The sequence below is a fragment of the Heterocephalus glaber genome, unplaced genomic scaffold (assembly GCF_053883595.1).
Source record: "Heterocephalus glaber isolate CG9 unplaced genomic scaffold, H.glaber_assembly_v1.0 deba00001497, whole genome shotgun sequence".
Classification (NCBI taxonomy): Eukaryota; Metazoa; Chordata; class Mammalia; order Rodentia; family Bathyergidae; genus Heterocephalus; species Heterocephalus glaber.
In genome coordinates this window covers 69640357-69665728 of record NW_028258320.1, presented here as the reverse complement: position 1 = coordinate 69665728, position 25372 = coordinate 69640357, and the positions used below count along the sequence as shown (strand labels likewise).

Here is a 25372-nt window from a genome sequence, read left to right as displayed (position 1 = left end):
GGGGAGCCCGAGGAGGGACTAGCATCAGTCTCACCTCGATTCTTTCAGCAACAGGAAACAGTCCTGGGGGGTGGGCAGCCACAGAATGCATTAGTTTCCTTCAGTATTTTTCTAGGTACATATGTTATTTTTTTTTTTTCCAAGTGATAAGGTACTTTATGGGTAAGAGTTGTCATCTTTACTCTCTTGGATTCTTTTCTTCAGGAACTTCCAACCATAATTATCTAATCTAATGCAGCACACACAGTTTTTAAAACTGAATTCTGCCTTAAGCTTGGCAGGTTCCCACTGATTTCACACCTCTGTGACACCAGCCATTCTGATGACTCAGTTACTCATAGAAACATAGGTATTTCTCAAAACCCTGAGAAGTGACAAAAGAATGCGTCTGGATCACTAGTCACTCCCTTTACCCTTGCCTCCAACACCCAAGCTTGATATAAAAATTCACAGACCCTTTACAGAAATATCTGGTGGCAAGAGGATAATCCTTATGCTAGTAGAGCTCAGCAATGAGAGGTTTAAAGCAAAAACTGAATGTCTTAGAAATTCTCTGTGTCTACTGCTTCCTCGGGGCGTCTCTAGCAACATTCTCTGGCTCACACGGCTTTGTGCAATTGACATCTCCTCTCCTTATTAAATCCTAGTTTTTATGAACCTAGCGTAGGTTTAAAAATGACTCTGTAATACTGCTGAGATGCCAAACTGTGCCCCACTGAGATCTGATTTGCCTTTCCCCTAAATTCAAAGCAGTGGTGGCCCAAGCTGGTTTACCAAACTGTACCATTATTTCTGGTGGTTTAGACAACAGGGAAACCAGTGTTTAAGAGGCAGGAGTCCTCAACAGGCAGTGGAGAGAAAGCCCAGGTAGCCGACACCTAGGGTACACTTCGTATTATTACATTTCCTAGGCCTGGAGTGGCCGGGACGTAATTTCAGGCTCTTTCTTCTTTTGTATTCCAGCAAAAGGGGCTCAGTCTCAGGGCTCTAAATGCAGGTAACTCCTGCAGATGCCACCTCTTTCCCTCAGAGCCAGATCTCAGCCACTCTCATAGCTTCAATAAGGCTCTGGGCAGTGGATTCTCAAATCAGTGATCTCTGTCTGTGATTTTATAGACAGACAGACACTGACCTCAAACTGAGCATTTTCCAAAGAGGATCTAACCGCTCAGCCTGCTACCCTCCCTTCAAAGCCTCTGTTGTTTTTCTGTTCTCTCTCAATAAATTAGTAGCAGCAGCCACTTCTCCACTCTGACACCAACATTTTCAACTGGCTACTAAATCCAATCTGGTTCCCCAACGAAATGATTCTCAGAGCCATTCCCCTCTCTGCTGTTTTATGGCTGTCACCCGAGATCCTGGCCTTCAGCATCACTCTCCAGCATTGAAACGGTTTTGTTTTAATCATGTTTGTAATGGCAAAACAACAACAACAAAAAACAAAATTGAAAAAAACCCCACCAGAAGTCTGCGAACAAACTGAATTTCCATCCATGGAGTAAGAGCTGAATAAATTATGATACATGTAGTCGGTGAAGCCGGCATTCAAAAGACTGGATAAGATCAACAGACAAAACCAGCATGCAGGCTGTGATGTATCATTAAGTGAAAAGAACAAATGTCAGACAGTAAAGAATTCTAAGAATCCTATTTTTAGAAAACTCTACTTACATCTTTATAAACAAGGAAAAGTGAGTTCACACAGAGGGTTATTAAGTTCTTTCAGGAGGATGATGAATTACTAATTTTTCATAAACCTATGTGTCAGCTCATTCTTAATTTTCTTTTCAGTCGTGATAACATATAAAAAATTTACCAACCTAATTATTTTCAAGGGGACTGCTCAGTGGATTAATTCATCTAGCTCCTAGCAATTCTCCATTCTATCTTCTGTCTATGATTTTGATTGCTCTAGGTACCTCCTATCAACAGACACTCACCTTATTTAACAGTAAGATGTTCAGAAAAATAATCCAAAACTCAGTAACAAGATCAAAGGAGGAAAGTATGTTTTTTCAAAGTCATTCTGGAGCATTTCTTCAACAGCTTAGCAGGATTATTTCATTATCCAGGGGGAACAGAGAGGGTGTTTGACCAGCCCTTTACTGCTGATTAAAGGCCCCAGACTCTGCAAGTTAATGTTAACTGCATCCAGAAGAGATGCAGTTGATTTCTTCCCGGTGTTATAATCCGGTTGCAGCACTAGTGTTTTATCTATCCAGCAATCTCAACCCCACACTCTTTCTTGAATGACTGTATGACCCATTCCTTTAGTTCGTCTTCAAGGCAGCTTTACCACCCTGCTGGTTCTGTCACTAACGAATTGAATAAATCTTTGACACATCTTCATTCAGCATTTGTATGAGAGTCAGAGATTTAACTTTTTAAAAAGTATACTGACAAAGGTGTTACTCTTTTTAATCAAAAATATGTAAAGATGAACATTAAACAAATTTTTAAAAAGATTTTGCCCATTTTATATTAACAGCTTAGCAAATACTTATAACTGATGGCAGAAAGCAAAAATTTCACATCTATATAATTACACAATCTCAATTAGTAAGGTCAAATTTTAGTATGAGATATTTAGATTTTTTACTTTAGGGGCTCCATTTGTCTTTGCTCTAGTTGAAAGTTAACATAAGCCCAGGCAAAAGTATAGATTTCTTTCATTTAAACACAGGGATAAGAGAAGGAATGAGTTCCTTTCTTCTCCATGTTCAGTCACTAGAACATTGCCCACTAAAGGCCCAATCCTGCTCTGAATCCTGGTCTGCTTTGCCATCCATGAAGCCTGGCTACAAACAGCCCTGTGTTGTTGTTGTTGTTGTTTTTAATCTTAAGTTCTTGAATTCATTCTCTACAAACTACTGAACATAATTAACTACTACATTAAGTGGGAATATTTACACCCCAAAATTTTTATATGAAAGTTGCAAAATTAATAACAGACACATTTTGGGGGGTGGGTACCGGGAATCGAACTTGGGTCCTTGTGCTTGCACAGCAGGCGGTGAAACCACTGAGCTAAATCCCCAGCCCAGTAACAGGCACATTTAAAAAAGTCTTTTAAAAAATTAACAAGAGATGCCTGAGTTGTAAAAATATCATGGAACAGGAGGGGAACAAAGTTAGATAGGGGTGAAAACAGAATAGTGTTTCAGTGGCATGAATAGGGCTACAGTAGCAACTATTCCTTCAACTTTCTAAAAGCAGCAGTTATATGTTCCAATAAACTCATCTCAGTGAAATTCCATCTGTCTGTCACCAGTTCACAGTGCTCAACACTTAGTAGAATGAGTCATACTTAAAACCCTGCCCCAAGGTGAGTCTGGGGAAAATGCTACAGCAGGGGACTGCACACCTCTCTGCTGTGGCCGCTGCTCTCACTGGGCTTTTGGTACTGGGGGGTTGAACTCAGGACCTTGCACTTGCAAGGCAGGCGTGGTGCCACTGAGCTACATTCCTGGTCCTCTCACTGGGTTTTGATCAATTCCTGGCAGTAAGAGAGGGTGGGGATGGAATATAACATGATTAACGTTTCAATTTTGTTCTGGGCAACCCAAGAATTTTACTGGGAAACAAGCAGTGTTTGGTGGGGTCGTTTTTTCTCTTTTCTAGGACAGGTGCTGGCTGTCTGCCATTCTGCCAGTGATGACTCCATCAGAGGGTATAAGGAGCTATTCTGAATTTGACCCGTGAAATTAGGCCCTGAGACCTGGGTTACCTCCTTTCATTTCTGGGGATAAGGACCATGTGCTCCAGAAGTGCTACTTTATCCTCTGTGAGATCAAAACCTTGTTCTACCCTGCCTGGAGCAGCACATCCTTGCCCCCTCCCAGGATGCCATGTGCAAGAGACTCACATTGGGTAGACCAGAACTCCCAAACACTTCACCACTGGATTAGCACTGTAAATGCTACCTTTTTACCTTCTTCTATCTTCTACTCCAATCAATTTCTAAAAAATTATTTCATCCAAGGTATACTCTAATAATTAAATTCTTTCTTCATAAAGATTATAAAGATAGACTTCTATAGCATCTTCTCAACTACCAAAATTCCATTTCAGTGGGGGGTCTGAGTCAAACAATTTTTGTTCTGAAACTCAGAGCAGTGTGTTTGAAACAACCACACAATGTAGCTTGGAAGGCAATCCACTATAGCCTGCAGCCCAAAATAGCTGGAACACAGACTCATCAACAATAATGTGAGGGGGCAGTTTCTCTCCAGAAATAACTTTTGCTAATGCATTATCCTGGAAGCAAATACCAAAACTCAAAAACATATTTTAATAGCTTTTCACAATAAATTTTAAACACACATCAAAATCAATGATCATTTCTGGGTAAGAAGATAGTTATAAGCTCAACCAGATGGTAAAATGAGATGCCAAAGCAAGAGATTTGGGAGGCTGTAGTTAATTCAGTTTGAATTACAGTAATAAGAGCCTAGGCTGAAAGGAAACCATTTCAAACCTCCATTTATTAATAAAATCTTTGAAAATATGTTTTTTAGCACTTGTTATGAAACTTCATGTGCAAACATTAATTATAGACGGCTCAAGAAACAAAGATATCATCCAGAATAATGGCTCCTTGAAGTTTTCCACCAAACTTTATTTTCAGGAACCAGGGCTGAAAATATGCACAAGGTAGAAATGATGGTCCTGGTCACAGGACCAAACTTGCTTACCCCCAGGAGTCAGATCTCAAAGTAAGCCACAGGCCTACTTTGGGTTTTGGACCCACAGGCAAATTTAACTGAGGTCTCTATTCTCTTATCCTTTTCCCCTTTCAGTCTCCAGAAGGAACTGGTGTACCTATACCTTTTATGAACTCCCAAACACCAAGGAAGACGCTCCAGAGATGGTTATATTTGTCTATAAACTGACCCTACAGAAAACAGGTAAAGACACAGATATCTCACCACAGGATGCAGTTTGCATGGGGGGTCTTAGAGACCTCCTAAAAAGCTCCTTCAAATTAGTCTAAGAACGACACTTTTATCTAGTAGCTTCCCTGCTCTGCTCTGCCAAATGTTCACCTGACTCTTCCCAGCACTTTACTCCAGTCAAACTGATCCCCCCATTCTGTATCCCTCTAAGTTACTTCCACTCCCTGCTGATGCCAGGCCCCTGGCTCCCCAGCCTACAGGGCCCCTTGATGAAGCTGAAAGCCTCTTCATACCCCTACACCTCCATGCACACCCTTGGGCTCCAGAGCAACTGCTGACATCTGGCTCTTAATCTGATCTCTTGCAATATTCCATATATTGGCAGTGCAATTATCTCCTTTCCATTTTGAGCTTACTGGAGGCGAAGACTACTTTGTGTGCTATTTTGTACCTTCCACAATGCTTGGGGAAATGGAAGATTGTCCGCTTTCCCCTATTTCATACTGCTTTAAGTGAAGCTGGTGTTTGGAGCTTGGGCTCTCTTGGCATAGCATAAGGTCAAGGGCATTGGGTCTGACTCAGCCCACAATCCTGTCTCTTCTCCTGAAAGTACCTAACTGACACCACAGTGCACTGCCAAAGTTATGTGACTCTACTTATGCGATGTCTTTAGCCTTATGAGACTCTTGAACTTCTAGCAACTGAGGCTGACCACAGCTCAACAACTCAAGAGACAACTTCTGTTCATGTATGCCCTGCACAGGGTCAGATTATGCTGTGTTGAGCTTAGCAATTGCAAGAAGGCCTCCAAGAGAGACAGTAAGACTGCTATGAGTTAAGTGTGTCAGAATTTAAGGTCGATGAGAAGAAACTAGAACAGGACCATAAGTACCAACAGGAATAATTAAAGGAATGGAAAAAAACACAAGAGTAGATAGAATAGGGATTAACCCCCCTCTCCCCCCAAAAAGTGGTCAGAGTAATAATGGTCTCTAAGCTTATGGTAGATTATTATTTTTTTTTTCTTTTTTGGGGGTACCAGGGATCGGACTTGGGTCCTTGCGCTTGCGAGGCAGACAGCGTAAATGGTAGATTGTTTTAAGGAAATCAATCATCAGCTCTTTTCCACCTAAGGAGGAAAACATGGGGCAAAGTTTGTTTCATGTATACCAAAAGATGTAGCTTAGATAAGGTTACAGTTATAGCCACAAAGGTGACTACAAACGAGAGGATGCTCCTGAAGGAGGCTGTTCTGCATCTTTGGGTAGAAAATATTCAGGGTAGAATTCAGGCCTTTTTACTCAGGATAGCTAGCACAGGCCCCTTGTGGACATGGACAACACGATGTCCCTTTCTTGACATGTTTATCTAGGTCAAATCATAGATTACAGTGGAAAGAAAAGAACATCAAGTTCACAGTTTTAACCACTTTCCAAAGTTCCATTTCAGAAGTGAGACATGTAGTTAGTTCTTATAAAACCACATAATACAATTACAGTACAGTTATACTCAAGCACAGAAAACCCTGTGTCCTTAACCCCACCTCACCTTTCAATTTTCATCCATTTGCTCCATAAAAATCCTTGTACCTTAGAAGTGCATGTGTTCTATGTGGAATGATACTGATCTGGTAAACACCATCCAAACCCTATGGAAAGTGCTACCAGAGATGGAAGGTTTTTCAAGCCTTTTCATAGAACCTAGTTTCTAACAGACTAACCCTTGGAAAATATATTCTAGCTCGTTTACATTAGAAGTTGTAGTCTGAATTTTCTAATAGGTTTAGAGAAACATTTCTAAATAATTTTGATTATTTATAGGCTTTCTTGACAACTTGAACACTATAAGAGGAGAAAAAGATCTTAGAAAGCTACCAAAATAGCATTTTTCTTACTTTTAAACACATGGTTAGACTCACTTTGCTAATAGCAACAGCCTCTATTAAAACATAATTCTATGCGCATTTCTGCAATGATACCCTAAAAGAAGAGTTCATGTATGCTTTTTAAAACAAGTTTAGACACACATGTTCAGAAGTCTCTTTAAAATGATGTTGACTATAAATAACATACAAAACTAGTTCTATAGTTGAAAAGAAATAAAGTTACTACAATTAATGTTTAAAGTGCCAACTTTTAAACAATAGAAACATCATGGTTCCATTCATTTCTACTAGAAAATCTGAGCCCAAATTAAGGCCAGAATCAACTCTAGTCACACTTCTGCCCTCACCACCCATTGGCCTTGAACCAAGCAGCCCCAGCCCTGACCTCACTGAGCATGCTGCTCCCTCGTTCTATTCCTGGGAAGGTTATTAAGTTTTATAGAATATTCATGCTTTCATGTTCATGTCTTGCCCCTTCGTTGGCAATATCCCTAGACTACCGAGCTGTAGGTGGCCTCTCACTCACGCCCCTGGTGTCTGGACCACTTGCCTGCTTCTCTTGCCTGCGTTAATTCCACTCATAAGCACTTTGCTTCCCAAAAGATCACGGGTTCTTAGGGAGGCAGTTACTGCATCCTATGTACCTCCCATCGCACAGCTCAGCGAATGGATAGATGGTGGATGCTCCCAAACATTTCACACGGCAAAGGTGTGAAGGGCATCAAGGTCCACATTCTTAGGTTAATTTGTGCAAAAGTGAAGTGACTTTGAGTAAGAAAGAATGGAGATCTGCTCTTTGGATTAACGAAGTCCATTTAGTTAACTTTTACTACAAGGAGGAATTAGGTGGTTATTTTTTTTCATCCTCTGCAAGTCAGCTGAAATATCTCTTCTTAAAAAGTAGAGTTGGGCAGGAGATCCTTCCTGACCACTGGGCCCTGGCCCCAACACACAGGCCTCCTTGGCGCAGGCTCACATCTCTCCTACACCTGCATTTTTTCCCTTTTATTTCACCCATCATAGCTGTAAGTCATATTTCTATGATTGTCTGAATGTCTGATTAATACCTCTATGAAGACAGAGATAAATATCTAATTTATAACTGAATCGTGCCTAACTTATTTTTGAGTACTTAAGCACTCAAAAAATTTGTCAAATAAGCACATGCTTTTTGCTTATAATTTACATAACACCTCTTGATTATCCAGGGTTTTCCTCTCTGATAATCATTTGATTTGTCAGCCTTGAACATAGGATGCAAAGGTAAATTGTATGAATTCAGACTGTAGCCATCCTGAGTTGCAATCCCCATGACTGTCCCACAGTAACCCTACTATTTCCTGCATAGTTTCCTAGCAAACTACAAAGAGGCAAAACTGTAAGTGTCACGTGTGGAGCTTTACAACTGGACCCTGGTGCCAGGAATATGCTGGAGTTTTTTGTTGTTTTTTTTTTGTACCAGGGGTCAAACTCGAGACCTTAAGCTTGCAAGGCAGGCACAGTGCCACTGAGCTAAATCCCCAGCCCCTTGACTCTTAAGATACTAGCTGAAGGTAGACTCAGATGAAATCACTTTGTCTTAAACCATATAAACACCGATCTTTCTATCCCAAATTAAAGGGATCCAACTAGTCTTGCTGTTGCCTGGAGCCAAGCTTCTTAAATCCCCCTACTAAACTGCATTTTGTGCAATCCTAGATTTGTCTTTCTTTGGTCTCACGGCACCTTGAGGCCAGTCCTCACTCACAAGGGCTGGGTTGTTCATGAGCAACTGTACAATTCTATGACCTTGCTTTCTTTGTCATATTCACAAGAAGCTGGGCATGGTGCCACATGCCTGTGATTCTTGCTTCTTGGGAGGCTGAGGCAAGTTCAAGGCCAGTTCAGGGAATTTAATGAAAGCCTGTCTCAAAATAAATTTTTAAAAAGCAGGGGGAGGAGCTGAGGTATAGTAAGCTAGTGGCAGAGCACTTGCCTAGCATGCGTAGGGCCCTGGGTTCAATCCTTAACAATTTCCCCTCCACAAAAGTCACAGGGGCCTATGTGGTTGCCCATTTCCACATAACTAGCCAGATATGTTTAGAACGTGCATTTCTACGTCTCCTTAGCTGAGTGTCTCAAGTGTCTCCTACCTAAATTCTATATTTAATGAGACTCTTCTAAAGAAAAAATCCCAATGCCATGGCATTTCCTAGGCCCAAAGAGCCACATTGCTTCTGATCGAGCAGCTGAAACACTCTTTTGCTCTTTTCATGTATTTCTATTATTTTCTCTCTACCACTCCACCGCCAACTTAGGCTAGACACTCCATGCCCAACAAAGCAGTGGTTCTCAACCTGGATGCAAATTCCTACCTATGGAGCTGGTTGAAATGCTAGACCACAAGCAGGATGCTGATCATCGGGGACTCTGGGTAAAATCAGGAAAATGGAATTGTTAACCAAAATCTAGGTCATTCACAGAGATGCTTCCTAGACCATATTTTATAAACCCTGCTTTAAGGAGTTTCATAAGTCTCTCCCGGAAGCTTTCAAACCATACAGGTGGTATCTTCTGATACATCATCTCTACGGAGGGTCTCCCCACTTCTCACTGAAGGTACTGCCACTTGTAATGTGAAAATTCAGTTTTCAAAGCTCACAGGCACAGTGAGAATGCTGCTGCCTATCCTCGGGCCCACTGTACATATGCTTTTCTGGTTTCTGTGGTCAGTGGTGGGACTCTGGGGGAAGGGCTGAGGAGGAGGGCATTTACCTTCCAGAAGGACACTTGAAGATAGCCCCAAAGGCCATTTCCACTGCGGAAAAGGCTACTGCAAGTCCTTTGGCCTGGGTTTAGTGTAGACAAAAAGGTTTTAAGGTCTTGATTGACCTCATCAAGGAATCCTACTAAGAATCCTACTTTCATCCTTTATCTCTCAGTTTACACTACCTCTCTACATGTGATCAAAATGCTTTCTTAGATTAAAAAGGATCAAGGCAGAGTAAACTCTTACATGATTCTTTATTTTTGTTGTTGTTGTATTAAGGATAGAACCACAGAGCTACATTCCCATCCCTTTCTAAACTTTGCTTTGAGACCAAGCTGACCTCAAACCTGTGATCCTGCTGCCTCAGTCCCCTGAGTATCTGGGATTCTACCATGCTCCCCATATTCCATACTTTTTAAATTTATAACCAAATGCTCATTAATTCAGTTTAATTAATGACCAACCTCACCATAATACTTAACATTTACTTGATGACATAATACTTACCATAATACTTAATGACACTTACAAAAGGGCAGTTATCCTACTCTTCAGTAGACAGCATGGTTCTGAGATGTCAGACTGACTCCTAAAACACCACCACGCAAACGGTCTCATCGCTTCAGACACAAACACCAGCACAGTGTTAGGACCAGTGGTTCCCAGGCTTGTTCGGCCTCACTCACGTACCACTTCCATCGTTTGCCACTGTTTCACTCTATCAACTCTATGTCCTTCATTCTGAAAAGATCCCACTTTTATTAAATACAATTATTTTAAAAGGCAAACACACTGGTGGGGGAATAACAAGCGTTAAAGCACTTGTCTATCATGTGTGAGGCCCTGGGTTTGATCCCCAGTGCTGCCAAAACAATAAAACAAATTTTAAAAGGCAAATTTACTCCACTACCTTAAGTCAAATGCTAGTGCTACTTCTCTGTGTATATATATAGCAAATCTATAGAAATAAATACTGCACAATATAATTACATTTGAGCTTTAATACCATTTCTGTGGACCTTAAAAGTTATGTTTCTTTGTTATAAAGACTGTCAGCTTCATGAAAATTTGGATTCAAAAAGTGATTGAAGGGAGACTGTTTTCTTGTATGAGAAAGGTTGTGTTTGGAGGCCAGGTGTGGTGGCGCACTCCTGTAATCCCAGTACTCAGAAAGCCAGGGAAAGATATCACAAGTTTGAGGCCAGCCTGGGAGACATAGGGAATTTAAAATCAGCCTGAACTACACAGTGAGACCCTGTCTCAAAAAACAAACAAAACAAAACAACAAAACACCTGCTACTTTATTCTGCAGTTTTATGAGTTTTCCAGTTGAATCACAAAATAACCTATAGCTAGTCTGCCCATGTGAGGCCAGATGAGACAGAAAAGGGTCTGAACCAGGAAAGATTACACAGGAGCAAGAACTGCCAGAGAGTAGCCTTCAGCACAACTCCGACCTGCTGTCTCTGCAAGGCAGACAGGTGGCTCTGTAATAAGGGACAGATGCCTCTACTTGCACTCTTCAGAAGATAGTACCACTGTAGTGACCATTTGGCGACATGTGTCGTAATAAGCACTTGATAGATCTTTCTGACTAGCTATGCCATTAGAAACATTTACTGATATTCAAGTTCTGAAGAAATCGTTGTTCATTCATTCCCTTATGGTGGACCTGCCAGGTCAGACATTGTTGTAGGCACTGGGTAAACAGTAGTGAATAAAACAACGGAAATCTCTGCCTTCAAGAGGGTGAAGACAAATGAATAAGATATGCTAAATAAGTATAGGTACTAGGGAAAATGATAAAGAAGAGCTGCAATAAAGGAACAGTTGATATTTCATATAGGATGGTCCAGAAAAGGCTTACTGAAGGCGGAGAATTTGGCTAAGCAGTTATCCTGGTCTCCGGGAGCCCTCCGCCCACCACTCCTGCATCGGTCTCCTCTAAATGCTCTAGAATGTGGTGTCCAACATTCTGGCCTCCCTGGCTGCACTGAGTGAACAGGAACTGTCTTGGGCCGTACATAATAGAGTTGACATATAGGAGTAACAAAAATCCCCTTTAAACATATTTTAAGTTATTACATTATTTTATAAAATGGCACAAGCCCAATTTTAATAATTAAATAAGAAAACTTACACGGATGCTTAATAATAAACACCTGTCTTCACAGGTGAATACGTGAGCAAAAAAAGTTGAAATATCAGTAATCACTACATTTTACTCTCCAGGTCACACAAACACAGGTGGCAGCAGATCACAGGAGGTGGAGTTAGTGGGCCATTGTGTCACCCCCTACACAGGATTTTGTTGTCATCTCCACAGTCTATGTTTGAACACTACATGGTGGGATCATGAAAAATATCACTAAAAATCACATAACAATGGTAAAAATGTATGGGTTTGTGGAGCCATAAGTTGGACACACCAGCTCTTAGAACTTTCTGGAAGAACAGAATAGATTTAGGGAGGTACCCTGAAAAATGCTCAAGAGAAACAACAATTATACTGAATATCAAAAGAATGCACAACAAAAATACAGTATATAATTAAAATGAATTATGATTTACATTTGAGAAATACTTAGAAGTGTCAGACATGGCTCATTTATCCCTCCTTAGAAGCCATTCCACGCAGAGAAGAAACCAGCAGGTACACCAACATGACACCCAATGGAAAGTTCCAAGAACCTTGAATTTGTTTTTACATTTCGTATTCTCACGGGGTACCTAATACAACCAAGGTGAAGACAAGGGGATACATTAACCTACCAGATCACTGAAATAATATTGCAGAATGAATGGAGAGCACTGAAACAGCTCCTTGAAGTTAGCACGATGATTGCTGCTAATGGGCTAGAAGAAAAACAAAACTGGTGCGAACTGAAGACAGAACACCTCCACCCAGTACCCTGCAGTCACGTTCTACTCCCTCTGGGTTATTTTAAGAAACAGCAAAAGGAGAATAGCAGATCTCCCTTTCATTTAATTATAGAATCCACCCTTCAATTAAACCACCTTCTTCATCTCATTGCCAGATGGGCACATTTTCCAATGTGATAAATGGCTCTACTTCCTTCAGACACTGACATTCCTTAGTATTCCGTTTCTGCCTTTTACCCTGTCCCAAGGAAATTTCACACAACCGTGTAGCTTCAGAATCCAGATGCCAAAGATTTCCAAACCCTTCCAGCACAGATCAGTACTGCTGGAGTGCTAAGTCCCCTGAACCCTGGAGGTACCATGTGACTTGACCAAAGTGACTTCATTATCTCTCTGCCCAACCGAGTGCACCTGTATTTTACTTGGTGGCAACTCCATTCATCCACCCAAGCAGTCCAGCTGGAATCCTGGGTCCTTCACTCCTCCTATTCAGCTGGTCACCAAATCCTATCACCTTTAAGTGACTCTTAACGTTTGTCTCCTGTTTTCTAACGCACTACTGCTACCTTACATTATTTCTACCTGCAGTTCCTTTACATCTCCCCTGTGGTTCTCCCAGCCTCCACTCTGTGTTCTATGCATCTCCCCATCCAGGACATACTACTCTCAACATCGTAAGTGTTGCTTATTTATATGTGTCTTCAAATAGCTCCTGATTTCTTCCAATGCAAACATGGTATATTATCTCTTTTTATTTTCTGCAATTATATAATACCCTGCATGGAGTATACATTCAATTAACATTTAGTAAATGGAAGGATAATTCTCAAACCAGCAGATCCCAAGATCTCAGACATTTCAGGAGGTGAGATGGGTTCACAAAATTCCTGCTCACCCACCCTGTCTGATCATATTACAGCTAACTAACTATCTGACTACTATGGCTAACTAGAAAGTTGTAGAGACTAAATGTTGATTTAAGCATGTGCTATACGTAATCTCTAATTCCTCCACAGGAATATTTTCCCATTTTCTACGTGTTTACCTTTCAAATAAAATGTTCAGTGTCCTCTTTACTCCTTCTTTCAAGACCTATTTTAAACAAAAAGCATTCATCCTTGTTTTTTATTGCTACAAAGCTTCATATTTTAGTCCTTTCATTCTAACTGCAAAACACAATCACTGCCCCACTCAAGAAATAAGGCTCTGTCTACACAGTGTATGTGTGAAGGACAGCAGTGGAGGAGGATTCCAGGGAGAATTCCCAGTCAGCATGTGAAGATACTCCCATGCACTCTGCCAGCTCTTGACTCAAAGCCAAGCTTGTTTTGGTGTGTGATCCTCACCCAAAGGCCTTTGTCCCAGGACATAAGCTCACTCCCTAGCTAGGCATCACAACTCTGCTTCAGATGTCACAGGAAGAAAAGGAAACTGTTGTCGGAGGGTTGGGCTGCAGTCAGCACTGTGCAGATTAGAAGGAAAACAGCCTTCATCAGAGAGCAGACTACAAGTTCTTCTGAAAAACCATCCTAACTGACTTACAAAGTAGAGGTCCTAAGGAACTCTAGAGTCCTGATCTTATTGGGATGGAGGGAAAAGTCTGCATAGAGGAGGAAGCACAACCAAAATGGCAGCATATAAGTTCAGAATAAGTATGAAAAGTGGCCCTGGCCTGCATTTTTTGCTCAATTTTTCTGTAAGCCTGTCTGAAAATGAGTCTTTTAACTAAAATGAAGGAAGGGGGTGCGGTGGGAAAGAAGGGGAAGGAAGGAAGACAGGCAGGCAGGAAGCAAATGTGGGGGAGGGCTGGCCAGTGAGAAATTTCTGTCATTGCAGATGATCTGAAAATATTAAAGCAGTTGTTGTCTATTCCATGCTAGTCCATGCTATACTCTCCCTGCAGTACTCCAGATATTCAGCAAAGTTTGCTGAAAACAGATGCCAGGTGTTAGTGGTACTTTGGGAAATGAAGGAAGGGAACGATGGCCAGTGTGGGATGAAATAATGAAAAAGGCTTAGCACTCACAAGGGAAGACCAAAAATTTAATACCAGCAAGAATGGAGAGGAGACCACAAGAATGCAAACCTCACTGACACTGTGCTATCCAATATGGTAGCCACTATGTGGTTATGAGCACTTGAAATGTGACTAGCTCAAATCAAGATGTGTTAAGTATGAAAAAAGTCAAATACCTCAATATTTTATACTAATTACATATTGAAATGATAATGTTGTAGATATATGGGGTTAAATAAGATACATTCTGAAAATTAATTGTACTTGTTCTTCTCATTTTTAATATAGCTATTAAAATATTTGGAATTACACACATAGTTTTGCCTCATATTCCCTTTGGGCAATGCTAGTCTAGAATTTTTGGGAAAGTCATGGCTTTTCTATTGTAAAAGCCATAGGGAACTTAAAACTGTTCTGTTTGGGTATTAAAGAAAAGGGTGACCCTAGGAAGATGGGACGCAAGATGGTAGATAATGGCAGATTACGGGAGAGAAAATACAAATTTACAAGAACAGATGACTTGTTCATTTTAGCAACATTTCGTTAATCAAAAATTATTCCTAGGGCTGGGGATTTAGCTCAGTGGTTTCGCTGCCTGCTGCACAAGCACAAGGACCCGAGTTCGATCTCCGGTACCAAAAAAAGAGAAAAAAAAAAAAAGAAAAAAATTATTCCTATAAATAGTAGGTGCTCTTGAGCAAAAATTCAACTTTTCAGGAATGCATGTATAGTGTGGAGCAACTTTTCATCATAAATAAGTTACATTTGGTCCTCAGTTTTAAACTAGAAGAGAAAAAACCCTAAACAAGAAAGCATCCACCCCATGTGACATGCATGTGTATGTATTCTAACACCTAGATGTGTTGAACAGAAACTTCCAAGACCTGAGTAATTTCACTAGAAATATCAAATACATATAAGGACCACAGTCATTTATGGGCTGTATTTATTTCCTACCAAATCTACCCCTCGAGCCATGTCTCACAAAATTTATGAGAAAAAAGTAAAACAAAATATAATGCTGATGCCAAGTTAGCTATACTGTATGCAACCAGAAAACATGCTACCCACCCCAGTACCTCTGGGTTCTACAGTACACACACATCTGGTTATCTGTATACAGAATCTGCAGACTTCAGGGCTGGAGTGATTTAAACGTCATCTGGTCTACTCTCTGTACTTTGGATAAGGACACTGAGCCACAGAGACACAAGAAACTTGCTCAGGTTGCAGAGTTGCTGACTAACAGCAGCAGGACTCAAGCCCCGTGGTGAGGCAGCAGCCTTGCCATCCTGGAGTCACGCTGATGTTTTCTGATCGACCTTAGACTTCCCGAAAACCTTGGTTTGATTATCATACTTATTCAGAGAGGAATTCAGGAGGATTAAATATAACCTTTATATGACATGTATATTACATCATTTGGTTTTAATACATTTTATTGCATGTATTTAAGGTATATGGTAAGGTGCATATATAGTAAAGGAGTTGCTATACTGGCACAAGTTAGCATCTCCATCAGCTCACACGGCTACCCATTCCACCACCCCCAGCGGCCAGGGCAGCTCTGTCTACTCATTTAGCAAAACACCTGGTTATAATACCCTAACCATCCTCACACAATGAGCAGTGAGCTCCTCCCCTTCCCTCTCCTTCTCCTTTTCACCCAAGATTCTGATGCTGACCCTGTTTCTTTCTGGAAAAGTTACTCATTGAAAAGTTACCATACTCACTGAAGCAAATAGCCATGGACTCTGGAAAAGCTCCCCTTCTGTTTGTTTTTTTTTAATCTTTGAGGGTCAGTAGGTAGCCTGGGGTCTATCAACTTGAGAGCCTCCCCAGCCATGGATGGATAGCTTGGGAGGGCAGTGCCTAAGATGCTCAAAACAAAGCCCAGTTTCCAGAGATGGGCGATGACCATGCATATGGTGCAGAGTAAAGCTACAAACAAGCTCAGGGTCTTGCCCTCCCTTCCATCTCTCCTTATTTTACTTATCTGCATCCTGAGCTACCCAGACATGCCCTCAGCTCAAGTAACCTGCTTCTGCAATAAACACACAAACCACTTTCTTTTCCCCTTTTCCCAAGTCAGCCATGCCCTGGCTCTGGAATAACAGGTCAGCATATTTCATACCGAGATGCTGCCCTTTGTGAACTCACAACAGGAGCTTGTTAATGGAAATTAACTTCAAATTGATAGCTTTTTGGATGGGAGATGTTTTTCTGCCTGGAGGCCTTCCAAGTGTTCTCGTTTAAGTAGGAACTTCTCAATACACATGCACAGGCACACACACACACACTCAGAAAAGACAATGACTTAGCATCCAATCTTACAAGTTTTTCAGTCCTCCTTTAATGAACAGATGCTGGAACAAGGTTACTTTGCAGTAGGAATCTTTCACTTCAGAGGGAAATGAATAGAAAGTACAAAACACAAAACCGGATCTTCATTGTCCTTCTATGGAGTTAGTCACTCCACCCAGGATCGGGGACCTCAGTGAGCACCCACAGACCTGGGAACTACCAGTCTTGAGGGACCCTGTCTCCCCCCAAGAGTCTCATCAAACTGCAAACCAAGATGTAAGTGACTCCTCAGGGCTTGTGAAAGCAATCATGCCATCATCCAGGGCCTGGCAAGGCACTGCCTGTGATGTGCTACTAAGCAGGGACGTTGGAGGCACTGTACCTTTGCAGGTGAAACATTTGATGTGGAAGTGTTTGGTCTGGACCCGAAGCACTTCTCCTTTGCATGGCTCCCCACATTTATGGCAGTGAATGACAGGCCTCTCTGATGGATGGTGGGGGTCCTGAGGGTGGGCCACTGGAAAAAAACACAAGATCCAGGTTAGGTGGGAGCATTCCTGCAAAGGGGTCCCCACGGGGTGCATAGCTATCCTTATCATTTGGAATCAATGAGTCACATATTGATTCAATAAGCATGAGCTGAGCATGAGCCCTGCCCCATGCCCTGAGCATCCGATCCACAGATAAGGAAGACAGCAGCGGCCACTGGGGACAGTAGTGTGGCCACTGGGGACACACTGGGCTGGTTCAGCTGTGGAGCCCGCTGTGCTCTGCCCTTTCCCCAGTCCTCTAGGACTTCAAACTGGGCCATTAAATACACAATCTTGTTTGTTTCAACATTCTTAAATGTGCATTTGTAATGTCTTTTTCTTGAGCAAGGATGTTTTAGCTGGAATTTGCTGTAGATTATAAGTTCCTTGAGAGGGAGGACTATTTCTTTGGTCCATTTCTTCCCACTTGGACCTCTCTTTCCTCCCCAGCTCCTATGACATAGCAGATGCCCCTGCACCAAAGAAATGCAGAAGACATTCATTTACTTTTTAATTAGTATGTTGTTGGACACTTTGCGGTCAACTTCACTAGAGAGCATTTCCTTCTCCTAATTTGGCAACTTGGCCTGTAGGAAGCCAACTATGAGACTCCTATGATGTGCCCAGCTCCTGATACACTGCAGGCAAGAATTAAATAATGCTGGATGCACCTTGAGACAAAAATGCTAAGTGAAATAAATCAGACAAGCTTAAATATGGCGTGGTTTTTCTCATATGAGAAACTCAGAGCATAAATAATTTAAAGAGAAAAATAAAAGATAATCGGAAATAGGGAACTAGATCTTTTGCAAATAGGAAGGAGACTAAGAGTTGGAGGGAAGGAGAGGAGGGAGGAGGGGAAGTAAAAAGAACCAAAATGTGTTATGCACATCTATCAACTCCCACAGCAAATGTAACCATTATGTATCACGAAAACACTAACCTTGGAACCACATGAATCCCTCTGAGCCTGTTTGCTTTCTGATTAGGGAAAGGGGGTCAGACAAGGTGATTTCTAGGGTCTTTTCAGACTAAAGTCACACAGTGGGACTTTTGTGGATTATTCTGCCGCTTTCCAGGGCCCCCCTGGCCTGGGAAGAGAATGTACCTCCCTTTACAGAAGGCCAATGGAGAAGGCAGTGAGAGGACACCTGTGGCTTTCAGCCAATGAATTTGCAGCTTCTTCAGCCAGAGAATGCAAACAGGCCCTTTCTGCTATCAGATTCCTTTTCTGCTTTGGCTTCTCATAACCCATGTAACATATACAAATGTCTTAAGTAAGAACCCGCATGAGCATAATACGGGACAAGAACGGAAAACCTAAAATGAATCAACCAACATAAAGAACAATGATGATTTTTTTCTCAAATGGTAAAATGGCACTGGGCAAGGGTATGGAGGCCGATACTGCCGAGGTTCAATTTCAAAGCCACTTATGAACCGGGTGTGGTGGAGCACATCTGCTAGCCTGGCACTCTGGGAGGCTAAGGCAGGAGGATGGCAAGCTGGAGGGCAACCGGGAAAACTTAGCCAGACCCTACTTCAAAATAAAACATTAAAATGGGTGGGGGCTGGGAATCTCGCTCAATGTGAAGACCTGGGGTCAATCCCCAGTACAGAAAAAAAATAAAAAGCACCTTACAGTAAGGAGCTCACTGTGCATGCAAGTATAATAGCTCATTGTTGTTTTTCCTCAGACTTCTGTTATGCTCTCATTTCACATGGAAAGAGTTTGAACAAGACAGTCCAAATAATCCACTGCTGGCTAAATTCTGAGCAACAAGGTTCTTCTTGTGAAATCTGGACTAAGAGCAGAGGCAGTTTCGGGTCAAACACCCGATCTGCACTCTCTGTACCAGGACCTGAGACTGCAAGGCGGCTCACCTGCATTTCCTTATCTACCTGCGGGATCTCGCTCAAAAACCTGAATTTACAACACAACACAGCATTTTCTAAAGGAATGAAGGAGGGGGTGCATGGTATTGATCACTGACTTTGAAAGTGATTTTGTACCAAGGCCAAAAATATATTTGCCTGGGCATTAAGAAAATATTTCTTAACAGTACCTGCTCCAAGTGCTGGAAGGCAGTATGTGACGTTTTCTTAGAGTTAATTCCTACTTCCAAGGGAAGTAACATTCCACCGAGACCAGCCTCCTCTCTCAGTGAGGTGGGCAATATTGTTCCCATTCACTGGATGAGGAAATACAGCCCCAGGGAAGCTGAACAACTTGCCTGAGTATCAGTAAATGTGAACACAAAGATTTATGTCCAGGCCATTCTGACTCCTAAGTTTGTCCTCATACTATATAAATCAGGAAATTATTACAAGTCGGGCAATAATTTATTTAGCAGTTCTAAAAGCAGCAGGTAGGACGTGGCTTATAAAGGAAATATCCACAGTATGTGTGGTAAGGTATCCACAGCTTGGTGCAGCACCCAGCTGATAATTCTCAAGGTGACCAAGTTGACCCCTGAATCAGAATCCCTTGTGCAAGTATTAAAAATGTACTTTTTTCTCTCACTCCAGTTAGAAACAGCTATTACCAAAAAGTCCGAACAATAACAAATGTTTGTGAGGATCTGGAGAAAGAGTAATTATCCTACACTGTTGGTGGGAATGTGAATTAGTACTACCACTATGGAAAACAATGTGGAGGCTCCTCAAAAAACTAGAAATAGAACTGCGATACGATCTAGCAATCCCACTACTGAGTCATTAGTATGTTGAGGAAACAACTGCACTTGCAGTAGTTATGCAGCAAGCAACTGCAGCACTGATCATAGAAGCCAAGAAATGGAACCAAACTAGGATACAGAAAATGTGGTACGTGTACACAATGGAATACAATTTAGCCATAAAAAAGAATTGAATTCTGTCATTTGCAGCAAAATGGAACAGGAGGACATTAAGTTAAGTGAAATAAGGCAGGAAAGGAAAGACAAATAGTACATGTTCTCAAATATATAGAGAGGCTAAAAAGTTAATTACAATAGAAACAGACAATAGAGTAGCAGTTACCGAGGTCTGGAAATGATGGATGTGAGGGTGGGTTGGAGAGAAGATAATGGATACAGGGGTACAGTTAGGTAGGAAAAATAACTTCCAATGTCCTATAGCATGGCAGGATAACAATGGTTCACAATAATTATTTCAACAGAGCTAGTAGGACTTGAGCATTACCAACACAAAGTAATGATGAATGTTTGAGGTGACAGATATGCCAGGTACCCAGACCTGATCAGCACGTACTGCGTGAATGGATTGAAATGTCACACCACGTCCCATAAATATGCACAATTACTGTGTCAAGAAATAAATATTTTAAAATGGTTCTAAGCAGAGGAAACTCAGAGTAGCTACTCGTACATGGCTTGCTGGGTATGTTCACTAGCTTGACTGTAGTAGTAGTCACTTCACAACCTGTAAGTATGGGGAAACTGAAACAGAAAGAGTTCACATTCTTGCCCCAAGTAACCAGTGGGTTACTACGAGAAGTGCCTTTCATCCGCCAGTCTCCCCAGGTCTCCCCAACTCTTCCAGGGATTTATCTTGGAACTTGGGAAGACACAGATAAAGACTCCAAAGCTCACCAATTTTGTTGATCAAGGAAGAAGAGTACAGTGACAAAACAAGAGTGTGTGGCTGCACACTTTCTAAATAATGGAGATATGCAGAGGAAGAGCCAAGGGCGTGTTTGCTTGAAAAGATAAAGAGATTCTTCCACTACCTACGGTCCAGTTTGGAAAGATTTTGGCTACTCAGACAAAACTTCCTACTGTAAATCTAACTGAGAAGTTTTATATTTTCTTTTAATGTCCAACAGAAGCAGATCAGCCATATCTCTGAAACTCCAGTGTAGCTGAGCATGGTGGTGCACACCTGTAATCCCAGAACTCGGGAGGCTGAGGCAGGAGGATTGCCATGAGTTTGAGACCAGCCTGGGCTATACAGTGAGCTCAAAGCCAGCTTGAACTACATAGTGAGACTGTCTCAAAAAGAGAGAGAGAAAGAGAAAGAGGGGAGAGAGGAGGAGAGACGGGGAGAGAGGGGGAGAGAGGGGGAGAGAGGGGGAGAGAGGGGGAGAGAGGGGGAGAGAGGGGGAGAGAGGGGGAGAGAGGGGGAGAGAGGGGGAGAGAGGGGGAGAGAGGGGGAGAGGGGGAGAGAGAGAGAGAGAGAGAGAGAGAGAGAGAAATTCCAGTGCAACACAGAAACCCAAAGTCCCATTTTTAATACGTCACCTTTTAATATCTCAGGGAATGAAACTGAGCTTGAGGCCTCAGATAATCCTATTTCAGGCCTTAGAGGAAGGTCACAAGGCCCGGCCCAGGCCTTTGACATGTTGGGATGATTGGGCCATCCTTCAAAGCCATAGCCCGCCTTGCTTTGCCCAAGCTATGTTACTCTGGGGAACAGATTGTGAGCTAGACCGTGAGAAACAACACATCCAAGAAAGCATTTTTGAAATTAAAACCTTAGCAAGTAGAAAGCACAAGTGTATGACAGAGTTTCAGTATGAGTTACACCTTGCTCTGGGTTACCTGAAATACTCAGGATCTCTCCGGTGACAAGGGACCCCTTCCAAGTCCTCTTCCATTTCCAGATCCTTGAACCAGTCTTTGAAATGACACTGTGCTTGATGGGCTTTCTAAGCTCTCATATCTACTCAATATCGTCTCTCTCACAGAGCTCCATGAGGTAGGAAGAACAAGATGTCGGCCCCATTTTACCAATGGATAAATGAGGACCGGGAGGATAGGCTGACTCACCCAAGGTGACACAGCCAAGGAATAGTTTGCAGTAAATTTATGCCATGACTTCTGATGCAGAGCAATCCCCTACTCACTGACACTGACAACCTCGCAGTCATGCTGGATTTGCTCTTTTATCTCCCACTACAGTGGAAGCCCTTGTGCCTTCTCTCCCCACCCTCGTCCAGGCCCTCAAGCCCTTTCTTAGGGCTGCGAGTTTTCTCCTCCTGGCTTGTTTCTTTCTTCTTCAACACAACCTGCAAGTAGTCTACTAAAGATTATTACTTGTGGGCTGCACACAGTGACAATATGGAAAGGGAGAATAACTGACCAGTGGAGAAATCTGACATACTACCTTGGCCAGGTAAGTAAGGTCAACGTTCACAGTGGTTAAGTCATGTTGACAGACTGTATCTTTGATATGATGGAATCAAAATTGGCACTCTGCCTGTGGTCTTCCTTTCCAATACCCCCAGAATTTTAGTTTAATGAGGAGAAAAATCCCAAATTGAGTTATTCTATAAAATATGAAGTATGATAAAAATACAGTAAATATTTAAACTTTTGAAAAAATGATTACAGTAAAAGATACATTGTCATTAATTCCCCTCACTTGGAACACATTCATCTCATTGTTCTTGCCACTTTCTGAAGCAGTTCTGGAAGTCCTTTTTTGTGAGCATCTTTAGTTGCAACGTCACAGCTGCCTCAATGTCCTGAACTGATTCAAAACATTTACTTTTCATGGTCATTTTGCCTTTGAGGAAGAACCAGAGGTTACATGGTTCCAGATTCAGTGAATAAGGTGGATGAGGATACACCATGATGTTTTTATCTGACAGAAATTGCCATACATGATCAATGAGATAGGATAAAAAAAGGTGAATGTTTAAATAAAAACATTTATTACAGTAAAAGATACGTTGTCATTAATCCCCCTCAAAATACTTCTCTTTGCTTTGAACATCCATAGCCCATAATTCTTGGCAATGGGTCTTTCATTGTAGGACTTTTAAAAAATTTAAACATTCATTGTATTTTTAGATCACCCCTTGTATCTGACCACTACACTTCAAAATTGTCCAGATCATCTAAAACAAGTTCTGAGACACTATCCCAAGAGAGTAAGGAGAGAAGACACTGATATATAACGTACTATCCAAGAAGGGATCTTGGCACAGGAAAAGGACATCTGATAAAAACTAAGGAAATCTGAATAAAGCATGGACTTTAGTTAATATGTATTAATAATGGTTCATTAATTGTCACAAATATATTAATATAAGATGTTAATAATAAAGGAAATTGGCCATTAGGTATATGGGAATGCTGTAGTATAGTCTCAATTTTTAAATCTAAAACTTTAATTTGAAAAATAATGTTTGTTAAAAAGAACAAAAACATTTTCGATAACTCTCTGTGTCACAATCTATCAAGTCTGAAGTTTCCTGCCTGGCTTCAGAGAGGTTCAATAAAGTGGGCCATGGGGGCCGGGGATTTAGCTCAGTGGTGCTGCCACCTGCCTCACAAGCACAAGGTCCTGAGTTCGATCCCTGGTACCAAAAACCCCACAAAACTCCCATCCAATAAAGTGGGCCATGGCAGCCTTTTAGATTTCTGAGATGAAAGTATGTTTACTGAGCACTAATCACTGTGCTAACTGGTCCTGCACTCAGCCTAACCCCAGAGACTGGGCACTAGAATAGTCCACTACCTCTTTGCATTACTAGCCGACCACCCTTCAGCTGGGGTTGGACTACTTCCTGGTCTGGCCTTCAGTTCCCTCAAGGGCTTGGCTCAGCTCAGCTGTACGCCTTCCTTGGCATGGCTCCTCCTTGCCTTGCCTGCTCAAGTCACAGAGCCCAGATGGAGCCTGATGCAACTCTGACACAGTCACCGGGCATAGGCTGAACAAATATTTCCTTCTTTCACATCCTCAATGATCAAGTCAAACTCAGAAGGTACAAGAATAAATAGGACTTTATTTGGGGATCTTAGGAAGGGAAATTTGGGAGACACAGATGCAGATGGTGGAAGTGTTCAGTGTTCTGAACAGGCAGGGAGGTGAGCACTTTCATGAGATTTATTACAAAATCATAAAAATTCTTTTATGGTGAACATCCATTGGCGTTAAGAGCAGGTACTCTGTGGCAGGGTCATGTGACTGATAAAGAATGTATATACTGAGTAAAAATGTCCATAAAGCAAGAGTCCAATTAGCTCTTGATACGCTTCTTGAACATGAGGCACGTGGAATTATCTGCGCTTCCTGCCTGTGGTCAAAGGATGGAATGAACCAAAGCTCCCACTCGAGAAAGCAAGAGCAATCACACACAAGCCCTGTTTCCTAATAGCTTCTCATCTCCATTTTGGAAAAACTCTTTCAACGTTGCTTTCAACATAATTTGCCTTTTATTTCCGCATCTTTCAGCACTGAATGTGTGTACCATCAACCAACATTTAATTTTCTCTTGTTTTGAATTTTGCTTTTGTTTCACAATGCATCAATCCTGGTTTCACAACTGTAAGGTCCATGGTCAATTTCTCCAAATTTCTGGGGTAGTTCTGATTTCAAATATCATATAAGCTAAACTGTCATCCCTGTGTTACTGTTTGATTACTGGGTTAGGGAAAATAGAGTTATCACCTAATACCACTACTGCGACTCCTCCCACACGAAGGTACCAGGTCCTGCACTTCTGACATCAAAATAAATAACTTAAGAACAACACCATTATATTTCAGTAACAGGTAACATTTTTTGAATACCTATTTTCAGACATAGTGATAACTAACTGATACCCATAATCACAGACAGTTCTCACAGATGTCTTATGAGGGTATTTTTGCATTATTTTTTCCTGTTCTGTAGAATAGGAAACCAAGGCTAAAAAGAGTTAAGTGCCTTGTCCGAGATCACACTGCTAAGAAATGGTCCAACCCCAAAGCCCAAGCATAGATGTAGTATCCTGGGGATTTCCACAGGGAAATCTTGTCCAGTGGGGAAGGACATCCAGCTCATACAATCTGCTTACTAGATCCTGATTAAACACCACAGAAGCACTGAACACCCAGTGAGGTGCATCATCATTCTAAACCCAATACCTACTAGTAAATAAGCAGATGGGAAATAACACTTCACATATAAAAATACATTAGTAGGCTGGAGCAATTGATGGGGAAAGAACTCTTACAGAGTAAAGGGGAGACAGCAAGGAAACACAACCTACAATCAGGAGGAGCTTCCTTGCAGCCTGCAGGTTGAGCAGAGGCCTGGATTGGAAATCTGCCTCTGGTTAAGATCTGTTTGCGTCAGCAAAGACAAGATGGCACTCTGTACACTAAGGTTAATTTCTGC

At 41.7% G+C, this 25372-nt stretch overlaps 1 protein-coding gene across 17 annotated transcripts in view; it reads right to left on the bottom strand.

Moving 5' to 3' along the window:
- Positions 1 to 25372, bottom strand: part of Ablim1 (actin binding LIM protein 1) — a 295966-nt gene that overhangs the window by 127246 nt on the left and 143348 nt on the right. For all 17 annotated transcript variants that reach the window (XM_087185683.1, XM_087185686.1, XM_087185680.1 and 14 more), the window contains one exon: positions 17116 to 17250. In XM_087185683.1, the coding sequence (XP_087041809.1) occupies positions 17116 to 17250 (135 nt within the window). Of the gene's footprint in view, positions 1 to 17115; positions 17251 to 25372 lie in introns of those variants that run through there.